General features: G+C 29.5%; 1 protein-coding gene across 3 annotated transcripts; it reads left to right on the top strand.

Moving 5' to 3' along the window:
* Positions 1-8156: 8156 nt before the first annotated feature.
* LOC116405026 lies at positions 8157-15237 on the top strand. Of its 3 annotated transcripts, none has more exons than XR_004218084.1 (2): positions 8157-8729; positions 14890-15237. XR_004218084.1 is itself a non-coding variant. In XM_031888536.1 (2 exons), the coding sequence occupies exons 1-2, from the start codon at positions 8520-8522 to the stop codon at positions 9508-9510; spliced, it is 450 nt and encodes a 149-aa protein (XP_031744396.1). In that variant the 5' UTR covers positions 8157-8519; the 3' UTR covers positions 9511-9565. The 3 variants fall into 3 exon arrangements, 1 of the variants encoding a protein (XP_031744396.1); XR_004218083.1 differs by lacking the exon at positions 14890-15237 and adding an exon at positions 13811-14024; XM_031888536.1 differs by lacking the exon at positions 14890-15237 and adding an exon at positions 9271-9565.

Here is a 15237-nt window from a genome sequence, read left to right as displayed (position 1 = left end):
ACTAAGCTCATTGAAAACAAAATTTTCTTGTTTATTAGTAAGATAATATAGAAGGGAAGAGTGATTTATTGACATAATTAATTTGTTGTGTTGTGCAATAACAAGAGGACACGTCACAATCTTAGTACCCTCTTTTATACTCCACTTTGTGCCACGTGTATTCCCAAGCACCACCCAACGACTACAAAATACAAATCATATAGAAGCCTAGTGACGTGGTAATCCCCATTTAAGTGTTTTAATATAAATCATATGATTATAATCTTATAATTACTTATATTTCTTTTTATTGAAAATATCTATAAACTTACCGTCTATCACGTTTTGAATGACAACTTGTTTTATTGGAAAGTCAAATTCGTATGAAACATTTACGATTATTATATGTGACTTAGATACTTTCTTTATATCTACAAATGCATCTGAAGACTGATTTGTCATATTTTGCAAATGAATTATTTCTAAACTTTAAATGAGACAATAATGATACATTTCATTCTATGTAATTTCTTTTTCTAGCTTCTAAATTACTCTCCTTAATGTTGAAAATTTGTCTTATTAAAATGACAATCAACAAATCATGCTTTAAATATATTATCAGTTGGGAGTTTAAGATATTTAATAATTGAGGGGGAATTAAATCCATCATAAATTCCTAGAATCCTTTGATGACTCATCTCTAGTACGTTGTGGTGAAGTAATTAGAACATATATTGCACATCCAAAAAATTTGAGATGAGAAATATCGGGCATATGGTCATATATTTACTGTAATGGTGAAAAAAATTTAGATGAAAAATATTTGGCATATGCTCATATGTTTATTGTAATGGTGAGTACTTGTTAGTCTAATTGGCACAAGTGATGCAACATACAGAATAGCATGTGCCCATACAGATGTACATAGGAAGCTTAACTCTCGTAAGTAAGTCTAGCAATTATTACAAGCATTTTATAAATGATTATACTAAACCATTTTGTGTATGAACATGACCTAGTAGATGTTCAATACTTATTCAAATTGACATAAAATAATTATCAAATGCTTGGGATGTAAATTCATCAGCGTTATCAAGTAAAATGATTTTACTTGTATAATAAAAAAAACTGTGCTCTTAACTTAATTATTTGAACAAGTAATTTTGCAAATGCAAAATAAAGTTTTGACTTGACAATAAGCACACATATGATCATCTGCTGGATGTGTCTATTAATACAATAAAATACTTAAATGGTCCACTTGGTGGGATAAGGACCACATATATCACCATGAATTCATTTAACTCCCACTTTAGTTGGTGATAGTCTAATTATTAATTTATCTTGAGAGCAACCATCACATGATAATTCATTAGATTTGAAGAATCTTTCAGTTCTCTAGTGAATGTCCATGTGAATTTTCAATAATTCTTCTCAATATTATAGATTTTGGATGACCTAAGCAATGTTGTCAAATTATAAATATATATATCTAGGTTCATGAACTCGAGGTTCATTGTTGTATATATTTCAATTACTTGTATATGAGTATAAAATAATCCAGAAGATAAATCAAGCAAATTTTAAGTAGAATTTTTCATCTAAGACAATAGAGATAATATAAAGATATTATATCTCAATCTTTGTACCACTTCAAAATAATAACAATTGCAACATATATCTTTAAAACTCAATAGATTTTGCTTTTCCAAATCCTTCAACTAGGTTTGCAGTTTGGAAAAATATTTTTTATTTGTCCATATTATGTGTGTAGTTGCACTCTCTGCCTGACATACATCTTCATTGCTCGTTTTGAGTTATTCGGCCATAAGAAAACTATTCATGCTTCTTCATTAAACAAAATAATTGCAATGAAAGAAACAAAATTTAGAATTAAAAAAAAAAGATAAAAATATTAATTTATATATAAATTCATAAAGAAACCACTTGCTATTTTATCAACATATGCCAAATTTTTATTTTTTTTCTTTAAGAGATTAAAAAATCTAACACATCCAAATTTATCATACCGGATGAGTCAAATATATTATTAATACGATTAGCATTACTATTAATATCAAGTAATAGTAACATGTGAAATTTTCAATCGAACTGTGTCTCTAATAAAACTCACAAAATGCCACAATTTCACGAGGTGAATTATAGGGTTATGGCAAAGGAATTGAATGAGGAGGAAAGTGATAAAGGAGGGAGGACGTACATAAGGGGCATCTATTATAAAATTTATAATAAAATGAAGAATTTCTAAGTTTTAAAAAATATCAAACAGGAACACAAGGAAAACTGGATGATAATCAAAGTAATGGTTTATCAATTTGGAGCAACAAAGTATATGATAATCAGATTTGAAGTAAAAGTGAGTTTCAATCAATCCCTTTCAATCTCTCTCATTGACCTCTTCAACACCATTTAAGAGCTCACCGCCTTCCACTTTGTTACCCCTCTAAACCACATGATCCCCTCAATTACATCACATCTCTCCACCATTACAAAGCTCCAACTTTTAATTTAGTCTAAATCATCATGGACCAACAATACATTTATTTTCAATTATCCATTCATTTTTGCAAATTCTTTTGTTTAAAACATTTTTTTAGATATTTGTTTGTTTCATCATTTTCTTTTAAGAATACAAAAGAAGAGCGACATTGACAATAACAAAGAAAAAAACAATAACTATCGTGAATTTTCCTAGTGATAAAAGAAAGCATAGTCACAATGAGTAGCTAGCACTACAAGAAAAAAGTAATTTTCTCATGCATTAAAAATACTCTCAAGAGAGAGATAGTATGGAGAAATGGTATCTCGCAATGGGCAACACCATGAGTTGGGAGTTACTTAGAAAAAACACTTAATGTTAACAAACTCACGATACCTTTAAGGATGGCATCGGGAGGCTCTTAACTCCCTCACGAGTTAAACTTTAATCTCTGGACGCCCTACGTATATATGTCTTAGAAGATATTCTTAAAAAAAACGTTGCACATATATATCTGAAATTTCATCTCTTTGCATCTCCCCTTTTAGTTCCCTATCTTGCTGCCATCCTTCTCCTTTCGTCTTTGCTTCGCCCGTCACAATGACTCCAACGCATAATTGCTACTGTTCATCTCTCCCTTTGTCTACACTTCATCTGTCGCACACGCTTCAATAGTCATCGTCGACGTTGTTCATTAAGCCTTCGTTTGAGTTTTGCATGTGTTTGATTGGAACCATAGTGCTTTTCTCTACTTCATTGATTGAGTTGCTCAAGTGTTTCATTGAACCTTAAGAGTTTAGTTGAAGTTTTTGCTCATATATTGTACGGAGGGTGGATGGATTTAACTTTGTCTAACTTCTTTTGTAGAGTTAAATAAAGTTTTCGTTTCTTTCGTTGAAATATTATATATTTTGAATGTCGTTATAATAATGTACTCTGCTTGATGTAATTGTAGGTAAACTGATATTCAAAGATAATATCTAGAGATAGTTTTTGGATATGACATATTCACTTTTATGTATAACTATTCACATTCTGTATAGACCATTATGCAAACTTTTCTATAAGTTTCAATATTAGAAAGAATACTATAAATATATATTGGCTTTTGAAGGATTCCTTCTCATTGGCTTTAGATGAATTCCTTATCATAATTTTTACCTCATTTTGGAATTGGATATCCCAAAGTTTGGACCTTTCGGCCAAAACTTTCTTTTCTTTTTGATGTGTTCTCTCTTTCACTTTTTCCTTTCAAAGTTTTTCTTATACTATCTAACCCATTTGGTAAGTTTAGGTCTCACTTCATTTAACTTATCCATTTTTCAAAAAAATCTATACTTATAAACATTATTCACTCATATTTTTTTATATGTATTTATTCACTTTTTTAAAGCATTCTAATTTGATTATAAGTATTTTTTATAAACGGATAATTTAGTTCAAATATTTGAGATGATGTATTAATTAGACATAAAGTAAGGATTTGGCATAAAGATGTAGATGATATGAGTACAAGTGACCCAAGAAAGAAAGAAAGCATATAGATAAAACAAAATCCTCTATATATTGATGTATTTTATAATGGGCAAAGATTATTATCTCCTAACAACTCACATAGAAATAAAATAATAAATTAAAATTCTTTTTAGAAATTCTAAATTATTTTTGACTGCAATCACATTTTTTAATTAATCAAAATGAAGTAATGGAGTACAAAATTAATTTGCCATGAGATAAAGGACACGTGGAGAAGTCTGATTGGGCGCCATATGGATAAGTACATTGAAAAAGAAAATTGGAATCATCTTTTTTATTTTTCTTTCTTCTTCTTTTTCTCTTTGGCTTTGTTCAATGTCTCTTCTTTCTCAATCATTTCAGAATTCTCTACAATTTTCATCTTCAACTTTTAGTTTTTTTTTTATTTAATTCACAAGTTTATTCTTTTTTATAATTTTATGTTATTTTACATTCAAGTTTGGTAATTACATTTACCTATTAAATACAACCATGAATTAAAATACCCTCTATATATAACCTATGATTTTCACGTAGAATTCTCTCAGTTTAGATTCAATTTTTGAAATTTAAAATTTATAATCTATAATTTTAAAAGCTGTAAAAAATTGTGTTATAGGATTGAAATTTCAGTAACTTTAATAAGTTTTAAATTTACCTTGTAAATGAAAATTAATAATTTTCAAGATATTACAAAAAAATTAATTTTTCTTTAATAAGCTTCATTGTTGTTATTGAATAATATTCCTTTTGTTCCAAGCCTAATAAATTAATAATTCCTTTAAAAGATAATTACAACTCTAATGTAGTTTGACTATGTTGCTTGTAAATCTTAGTTTCTTTAAAGTATTCGTGCATCTGTCTTCCAAATCTTAAAAAGCTTATTTAGTTACGTGGCTAACTATTTCAATGTTTGAATTTTATTTTTAATTTGTAGTTTTTTTACCATCTTTTTCATTATCATTTATTTGAAGTTTTTGAATGTATATGTTTGGTAATTTGGGTTTATGAAATGAACGTCTAAGATGTAAAATAATTGGGTTTGAGTTTAGGTTGATCAAGAGAGTCTATCTGCTTAAGCACTAATTATTTTAGTTCATTTGGATTCAAAAGGTATGTGTGTTGTTGTCAAAGTGAATTATAACACAACAGTGATATGATTGTTGTTGAGGTTAGTTGTTACTGGTTGAAAGCATTGAAAACATTCGAAGGAAGTAGAGCTATAAATTATTTAAAAAGATGGTTAATTGTAAGAAAATATATGAATGCTAATTTTAAAAGAAATATGAATGTGAGAGAAAAAGATTACACAAAATTTTCTTTGGAAAGATATTAAACATAGAAGAAAAGTTGAAAGAAAGTAAAGATAGAATTAATACAGAGATGCATTAGTTATAAGAAATCTAAATATTTAGGAATTTATCTAACAAATTTTGAAAAGTATGAACAAGAAGCTTAAACCAATATTAAAGACTAATGTAAATTAAACCAATCTTAATGTATTCCCCCTTCAACATTACTTATCAAAATTGAGTTTTGTGGGTCAAAAAGCTACTTTTCTCCTATTTTCTTAGAGAGAAAGAAAAAAAAGCTTGTAATTATCTCCACTCCAACTTTTTCTAATTTATTATTATTTATATATTTGGAAGAAAATATAATTGTAGCGTAAAATATATGGATGGTGTAAAATGTCTCTCAATTCCAAAGAGATTCGCCATCTTTTTCAACTATGGACTCATTTCAACCTATTTACTAAACACGGACAATAGTATTCAAATTTCTTATTTTTACGATTTTAAAAATGTAAGTGACATATAATTTGTTATTATAGGTTTTTTTTTGCAAACTTTCTTATATAAATATAATTATTTTGATATATTAAAAAAAATAAAACTTATTTCAAATCAGATCATTTATCAAAATATTTATAAAAATAACCAACATAAGCTTAACTCAACTGACATTTGTATGTACTTGTAGACAAGAAGTGACTTCAGGTTCAAATCTCCATCCAGACAAAGTATGGAGAATAAGTGGGATGAGAGGACCACGAGAGAAGCAGTTATGCCCTAAATATATGCCATTCACTTTTGAATTTGAATTTATATGCCAATCCAATCTAATCTCTTTTTCTTTTTCTTCCTCTTTTTACTTTGGTCAAACCTTACACAACTTTTGGCAACTCTAATTGACCCTAAACAATAAAATTATCCTTTCAACTTTTTACTTAACAACTTTCATTTCATTTCTAAAAAAAACTTTTAAAATAATACTCTTTATCATTATCAACAATTTTGGATTACCCGTGTTCAAATGGTGTGATAAGCAAACAATTGACATTGATTAGTTAAAGCATAAAACGATTAAATTTCAAGCTAAATATTCAACATTTAATGATGAGTTGGAACTTCAAGAGTCACTTGGACATCCAAGGGTTATAATAAATCTAGAAATTTAGATTCATTTGCATATTTAATGCATTTCTAGATTCATTCACATCTTTAATATGTATTTATTAAATGATATGTACTTTCATTTATTAGGGTAGTTGAAAGGGCATGAATTAAATGTTGTGTCATTTCATATAACATTTTTAATTAGTATAAATAATGTTGTAGTTTCCACGAGAAGAATTTGAATTTTAATAAAATTTCTATAGAGGGTTATCTCTCAAGTTTTATGCTTTTTATTTGTATTCTTGTGTTAGAATGCATGTTTAGGACTTTCAATCTAGCTTGATCAATTAGATTGTGGATAGTTCGAAATCTTGAAGTTAAGAACAAGTTCTCCTTTCTTTTCGATCATTGATCAATCTTTTTCAAGCCAAAATCTGTTTCGCTTTCTTGGGGTTGTTAGTTATTTGTTTAATCGGGGTTATTCTTATTACTATTGTGGAGGTTCACTTCAAATACAAAAAGTTTTCAAATGTGATTGAGGTAGTTTCGCTTATCATTTTGTTTTAAAAATACCATTCAATTATTGAAAAGTTTCGTAAATATCCTTGAACTTTAGAAAAAAAAGCATTGATTCAATTTTTGCACCAAATTTCTCACTATCCAAAATAAAAACAAAAAATTTAAGTTTAAAACACAAAACTGCAAAATAATTTTTTTTTCAAAAAACATACTAAAACAATAATTAGTCAAATAAAAAAATATTTAACTACTAACACATACTAAACTATTAGCATACAATTTCATTAAATATTCAAGTCTTAGAATCGTTTGATGTTTCTATTATTCTCTTTATTCATATTAAAGTGTTCAATTTTATTTATTTGTATTGAAAAAAGAGAGAAAAAAAAAGAAGAAAAATTAAAAAAAGTAAGACAATATTAACGACTTAGCTCTATAGCGACAATGTATTTATTTTTTTTGAAAGTTTGAGGGTATATTCAAAAGTTTTGTGTTGTCAATAGTTAAATACAATTTTTATTTGACTAGTTACTATTTTAGAATATTTAAATTAGAAGTTTATTTTAAAATTTTGTGAGATTTTGGGCAGATTTATGTTTTAACTTATCGTTTTGGTTACCGAACAAAATTGGTGTAAAATTTGAGTAAATGAGAGTTTATTATTATTATTTTTAGGATTAAAGATACTTTTAAAACTTCTCAACAATTTAGAAGTATTTTTTAACTAAATTCTTTCTTTAGGCAAACTACAATGATTATGAGTTTTTCTTTTATATAATTTAACCTTACAACCAATTAAATCTTTATTAAATAAAAAAAATAAATTAATTTTAGTGGTTGTTGGTTGAATTAAAGATGATTTGAATGAAACAAATGAATTCATTGCATGTAATCAACTTAAAAGTAACTATTGTGAGGGCATCAAGCTATTCAAAGTGAAATTGGGCCTTTGTGTAAAAAAAAACATGATTAAATGGGGTATTTGCAGCCCAGAAACACCAATTATATCCAAGGCAACATTAGGGGTCTTCTCACATTTGAACCAAATTCGAGCTTCGACACTACGAATCAAATTTCTAGAATCGAGAAATCAAACCCATTAATTTGGAATACGTGTTTTTCTTTTTACTAGAAAAATAGTAAATTTAAAAGTTGGAATAAATGGCAAATTTTTTATTTTAATTGTTAATATGGAAAAGTCTGGAAAAAAAATTGATGAAATTGAAAAAAATTCACTTTCAAATACAATCATTCTCAAAACCCCTAATTGAAGCACGCATTCCAACTGAAATCAACATTTTCTTTCATTTTTCCAAAGCAAGAGACTAACCATTCAAAATTCTCCGCCCTCAATTCCCAAAATTATTGGCCAAACTTCATCTTCTTCATCTCCGTGTCCATCTTAAACTTTTCATCTCAACAAAATACATTGGTAAGGATTCCTCGCAAGACCTACGACCCACAACGTTCATATAACATCCACCAATGAAATAGTATCCTGCCTCAACCGACCGCACTGCATCATGCAATCCATCAACTCAATTGTAAATTGAGAGTACTCTAAAAGCGAATCTAGAACCGATTTTATGATGCTCTTCGACAACATGTAGATGAATTCAACAATGTCAAAGAACATCCATTCATGTTCACCGTCGCCCTCTCAAACCCTCTCTCTGCTGCTCTGTTTCCATCTCTCCAGGTTTCAATCGCGAAGTATTGAAGTGTTGCTGCTCTCCCTGCTATCGTCTTCCATCTCTCCAAGTTTCAATTTCTCCTTGCATTCAATTGTTCGTCTATCCTTTGGGCTTTCATTTCTCCAGGTTTCAATCGATTACTTTGTAATTTTCCTTTCATTTCTCTATTCTTATTATGATTTCGGCCTCAATTTTTCTAGGGTTTTTAATTTTACTTTAATTTCTCTGTTAAGAAATTTCAACTTGCTCTAATATATGGATTTTGTTAGTTCATAGCATCAATTAATGATTCAATTAATAAATATGGATTTTGTTAGTTCATAGCTTCGCATTTTCTTCAAACAAATGAATGCATGTTTTTTATGTATCATTGTATTTTTTATATATATTATACTTCAAATCGATAACCATTACTCAATAACTTCTCTTAGGATTTATACCTATGGATAAAGCATGGATGCAAAAGAGTAGGTTATCCAAATATTATGAATTGGGTGTAGAAAGCTTCTTGAATTTTGGATTTTCTAATACAAATGATCGCTCTATTCGTTGTCCATGTTTGAAATGTGGAAATTGTGAAAAACAAAGTCGCACTACTATTAGAGATCACTTATATGTCAATGGAATTGATGAAAGTTATAAAATTTGATTTTGTCATGGTGAACAGTTACCTAACTCATCCTCATATGGAAAATCTTCGAAGTTTGATACCCACAATTATGAAGATAACGATGTTGGAAGTATAAATGAAATGATTGAAGTTGCTCATAAGGAGTATTCAAAAGATCCAAATGAATTTGAGAAATTGCTTATTGATGCTGAAAAACCATTATTTGAAGGATGCAAAAAATTCACCAAGTTGTCCACATTAGTCAAGTTGTATAATTTGAAAGTTAGGTATGGATGAACTGATATTAGCTTTTCAGAACTACTGAAAACTTTAAAGGAAATTTTGCCTCCTACCAATGTGAATTCCAGCATCAATGTATCAAGCAAAGAAAACTTTAGGTGCACTAGGAATGAATTATGAAAAGATGAGCATGTCCTAATGATTGTTGTTTATATAGAAAAGAATATGCTGATGCAATTGAATGTCCTGAATGTGGTGAGTCAAGGTGGAAACATGCTAATAATGCAAACAAAGGAAAAAAATAGATTTCTAGAAAAATTGTATGGTACTTTCCACCGATCCCACGTTTCAAAAGATTGCTTCGAAGTATTGACAATGCTAAAAATTTGATTTGGCATGCTAATGAGCGATTAGTAGATGGAAAATTACGACATCATGCAGACTCTCCAGCCTGGAAGTTAGTAGATTTGAAGTGGCCAAACTTTGGTTCTGAACCTAGGAATATCCGTTTAGCATTGTCAGCTGATGGAATCAATCCACACGGTGACATGAGTTCTAAATATAGTTGTTGGCCCATATTGATAGTTATTTACAATCTTCCACCATGGTTGTGCATGAAAAGAAAGTTCATGATGTTATCAATGTTGATATCGGGTCCAAAACAACCAGGGAATGACATTGGTACGTACTTAGCACCACTAATTGAGGATTTAAAATTGTTATGGAAAAGTGGTGTTGAATGTTATGATGCTAATCAAGATGAAGTATTCAATTTAAGAGTTGTTTTATTATGGACAATAAATGATTTTCCTGAAAATCTTAGTGGATGTAGTATAAAAGGGTATAAGGCATGTCCAATTTGTGGAGATAATACGTCCTCTATTAGATTAAAATATGGGAAGAAAATGACATACTTACATCGAAGATTTCTAGCATGCAACCATCCATACCGTCGTCAAAAGAAGTCATTTAATGGTGAAAAGGAGCTTAAAACAATTTCAGAACCTTTGTCTGGAGAGACCATATATTTGAGAATAAAAGACCTTAAATTTCCAAGAGGAAAGAATAAGACTAAAAAACAACCTATGAAAGGAAGTGAAAGGAGGTGTTGGAACACACTGTCTTCATTTTTTGAGCTACCATATTAGAAAGATCTTCATGTTAGACATTGTTTAGATGTGATGCACATTGAAAAAAATGTTTGTATTGGGCACACTTCTTGATATTCCTGGAAAAAGTAAGGATGATTTGAATGCTAGATGAGATTTAGTTCGTTTGAAAATTGGACCAGAGCTTGCCCTTGTCAATGGTGAAAAAAAAAATTTATTACTCCTGCTTGTTATACTCTTACAAAGGAAGAAAAATGTTGTGTTCTGAAGACATTGTCAGAAGTAAAGGTACCTCAAGGTTATTCTTCTAATGTTAAAAACCTTGTGTCGATGGCTGATTTAAAACTTAATGGTTTAAAATCTCATGACTGTCATGTGCTTTTACAACAATTGTTTCCTATTGCGATAAGATCTGTGCTTCCAAAACATGTTCAGTATGTCATCACTCGGTTATGTGTTTTGCTAGACTTACTTGGCCATTGTTAAAGCAATGTGGATGAACAAATATAGCAAACATGTTAAATCTAGTATCCAAGTTGAAGTATCATATTCGACTAAGCATGTTTCAACAATTAGTAAAGTGTATTTATCTTGTGCACTACTACAAAAATTGAATTACTTGACGTTAATACAGTGTCATGTAAATCTATACTTGACGCTTTAAAAAGCGTCAAGTAATCGGCTGTCAAGTATAGTACTATTACTTGACACTAAAAAAACGTCAATTACTCTATTGCATCATTTTTGTGTCAAGTAAGATAGTATATTTGACGTTGTTTACGTGCTAAGAAAGAGATTGTGTTTGACGGTTTTTTAACGTCAAGTAAGATAATATACTTGACAATATTTACACGTAGAGTAAGATATATACTTGACTCTATTTACCTGTCAAGTGAGATAGTATACTTGACACTATTTACAAGTCGAGTAAGATATATACTTGACTCTATTTACCTATCAAGTGAGGTAGTATATTTGACATTATGTACACGTCAAGTAAAATTTTATAGTTGACATTATATATCCATCAAGTAAAATGGTATATTTGACTCAAATAAGATAGTATATGTGACACGTATTTAATGTCATGTATACCGTTTATTAATATATTAAATATACTAAATTTTTCTTTTTTCATTTTTCATTTCCTGCATTACATACATTTGTTTCAATAAGGCATATCCATAAACAAAACAAATTCTCCAACCAACAATTACACAACAAAAAAAAGGACAAAAAATTTAGTATAATATGTAAACCAACAATAGTTCCATTCTTGTCGACAATGTCATCAACAATTACACAATTCCAATCCAATATAGCTAACTAAAATTTTCTATATTTGTCCTATTCCAAAATATTAAATGATAATAGTTATCTTATATAATCAAAATTGAAGTCTATCCCCATATATCTTTGCCCTCATAATGGCTATGAACAAAACGTTTCCATAAAAAAGGTTATGAGCATTCCCATATCTTAGACATTTACAAAATTAACAAGATCATATCTAGGTGTGTCTATCATATGTATCGAGCTAAAAATCCAGCCCACTTCCCTCGTACTTCATCCCATTCAAGCTGTGTGTATGAGCTTCTCGTATCAATCTATAAAACAAAAAAAGTAGAATACACTTTGTAAAATATTTGAGTTACTCATATTATACTATCTATAACGTTATAATGTAAATAGTTTAGAAACATACCGCATCAGTGACAATGTTTGTGTCCTTAGTCACAATTTCTCGCATGTATCTCATGATATAATATCCACATTCAACAGTACCTACTTGTAAAGGACACTATAACACAACCAATTAACAATAATGCATATATATTATATTATGTGTTAGATTAAAATAAAAATTATTTTATAAATATATTTACCTTTACCGTTTTCTAAAATGTTGTTTTTCTTGTCTTTTTCAAATTCTTATGAGATTGAAAAATTGTCAAGGCCCTACATTTTCCAAAGTATAGTTTAATTCAAAATTAAATTGATTTTTTTAGGGATAAAAAAAAACATAAATGGAGTTAGCTTACGTATTCGTTATGTACTTGATATCTTTTTGGGAACTTGTTCTCAATGAGTCAAGATGGTACACCACATCATCATATGCATTAATGACTACTAATGACCAGTGATCACTAGATGAAATATATATGCAAGTAATTAGTATCTTGCTACTAAGCAAGTTTAAATTGATAAAAATTATACTTACCCGGGATTATAAGGAGCAATAACTAATTGATCTTGTTTAGAAGTCATTAATCTGTTGCAAAGGTTTCGAGCTCTAATCTCTCGAGTACTATGACCAGTTGAAATAACAGATGGATCTACAAAAACGTACTTTGAAACCTTCTTTAAATCAATAATGAGTGAGTGTAAGTACCTACAATAAATTAATTGCACACATCAACTTATTACTAATTAAAAAGTGTGCGTACATATATCATAAAGAAATAACATTTACTTATGTGATATAAGCAACAATTGATAAAGTCTTCACTTTTTGCATGGTGGAAAAATCAATGACATCTTCTCGCAAGACATAACTCTTTCGACATATACCAAATAACTCAAAAGGTAGTTGAAAGGAAAAACTAGACCCATCAACCATTACCCTTTCAACATATCGGAGAATATATTTCAATTGAATTGGTAGATTAGATGGTGTACTAGTAACTTTCACCTCCTTTGTCATCGACCTTGAAGCTTTTACCTAACACAATTAAGTAACAATCTAAGAACTCATATATGTAAAATTATTTGTTTACAATCCACCTTCACATTTACCTCATTCTTTTATATATGTGGCTTAGTAGCAATCAGTTCCTCTTCTTCCACTTCCTCCTCTTTTACCACCTTCTTCTTTAATGTAAGTGATATCGGTGGTACACTAGTTGCGATCTCTTTCTTCACTTTTACCATATTTTCTAAATGTGTATCATTAGTCATTTTCTTTAAAACTATCTCCTAAAACCATCCAAAATGTCAAAGCACAAATTAATGATAACTTCACTTTGATAAACAATTAATATTGTAACTTTACTTTAGAAACAATAATTTAACCTTCTTCTGGACTTTATTCCTGGAGCAACTACGATGCTCGGATGTTGTCATGTTTTGAACTTTTTCTTCCAGTTCTCGAATGCGTTGACGAAGTGCTTCATTTTCATCAATAATTTATTGGATTGTATCCACTTTTTTTTTTGACTTTCTTGGTTTGGCTGTGTGAAAATAAACAGTGGGTGTAATGAAACCAGCCATACCACATACTCGACCACCATATTCTGGAGTACCCAAAGCTTGAGTCAACGCATCATTAGGTGATTCATCTTTCTTAGAAAGTGGATCTTTATTGCTATTCAGAATCTCATCCTAAAATGTGTAAAATTTGATCAGTAATATGTAAATATATATTCTTGTGATTTTGATGCACATGTAACATTGAGAATCTTACTATTTGATTGGCAACATTTTGTACATCTTCGTTCATGTACCCTCCACTTTTTTTTGTTTGAGCTTTTTTTCACATATTAGCTCTTCCAAAATCATGTTTCTTAGAAGGATCATTTTTCTGCATATCATTAAGCATACCATAGTTAAATTTAAGAATATCTGTAAAATACTATAACATTAAGAATTACCATATCCTTGGCAAGATTTGCATAACCTCTTCTTGACATATTATGGGTATATTTACTCATCTTTCTTCGATTTTGTTGTTCACTTCGCATTTTCTATACAAATTTTATGTAAAAAAGATTAAAATAAACAAACGTGGTTTATATTATGATTGATTTTACTACAAGAGAAAAGGTTTATACCTGAAATTCAGGAGATAGTATTGACTTGACAAACTCTTGCCAAACATGTGTATCAATTATGTAAGAATACAATGCAGGTGGATCTATCATGAGTTGCGATTCATCCACAAAGGGGATAATATATTGTGTCGTTAACCAACTCTTTAATTGACGAAATGAAACTTCAGCCGTTTTCATAATGACCTTCTTACTTCGACCATCAACTATAAATGCTCCCTAGACAAACCAAACAATGCATAAGCAAAAATAACCTCTATGCACTGAGTACCAATATATGCATGATTGGCTACCATAGCTGCAAGATAGCCACACATAGTACAACTTAAATTATACAATAACTGTGTAATATATGCATGATTGGCTACCAAGGCTATATGATAGCCACAACATAGTATGACTCAAAATATACAATAAGTGTGTAATATTTGCATGATTTCCAAATGAGAAAAGATGATTACATACCTTAACCATATTGTTTATTTTTTCTTTCAACTCAGTTGGCACCAGCTTCCAAGATGCATGTGTAATTGAGATATGATGATGCACACAAGATCCAATGACAGATTGTAATTTATGCCCATTCTCGCCAATTGGTACTCCATTTTCATTATAGTCAACTACTATTTTTTTCCTCGTACTTCTAATTCTTGTAACGTCAGATCAATGTCAGTCCTCTTGTTTTCCTTTTTTCGTTCTTCGGTGCTTCAACATGTTCCAATTCATTTGTATTTGCATTATCCAAATCTACTTTGATGTCGTCCAATCCAAGTGCTAAGTCCTCATCACTTGCTAGCTTCATTGTATAAGAATTAACCTGAGAAAACAAATAAAGTTAAATTAGCTAA

This window comes from Cucumis sativus, chromosome 7, assembly GCF_000004075.3.
Source record: "Cucumis sativus cultivar 9930 chromosome 7, Cucumber_9930_V3, whole genome shotgun sequence".
Lineage (NCBI taxonomy): Eukaryota > Viridiplantae > Streptophyta > Magnoliopsida > Cucurbitales > Cucurbitaceae > Cucumis > Cucumis sativus.
This window is presented reverse-complemented; position numbering and strand designations above follow the sequence as displayed.

Coding starts and splice junctions, on each gene's coding strand:
- LOC116405026 (XM_031888536.1), top strand. CDS start 8,520: ATGAATTCAACAATGTCAAAGAACATCCATTCATGTTCACCGTCGCCC. Junction 8,730..9,270: donor TTGGGCTTTCATTTCTCCAG/GTTTCAATCGAT, acceptor CATGGTGAACAG/TTACCTAACTCATCCTCATA.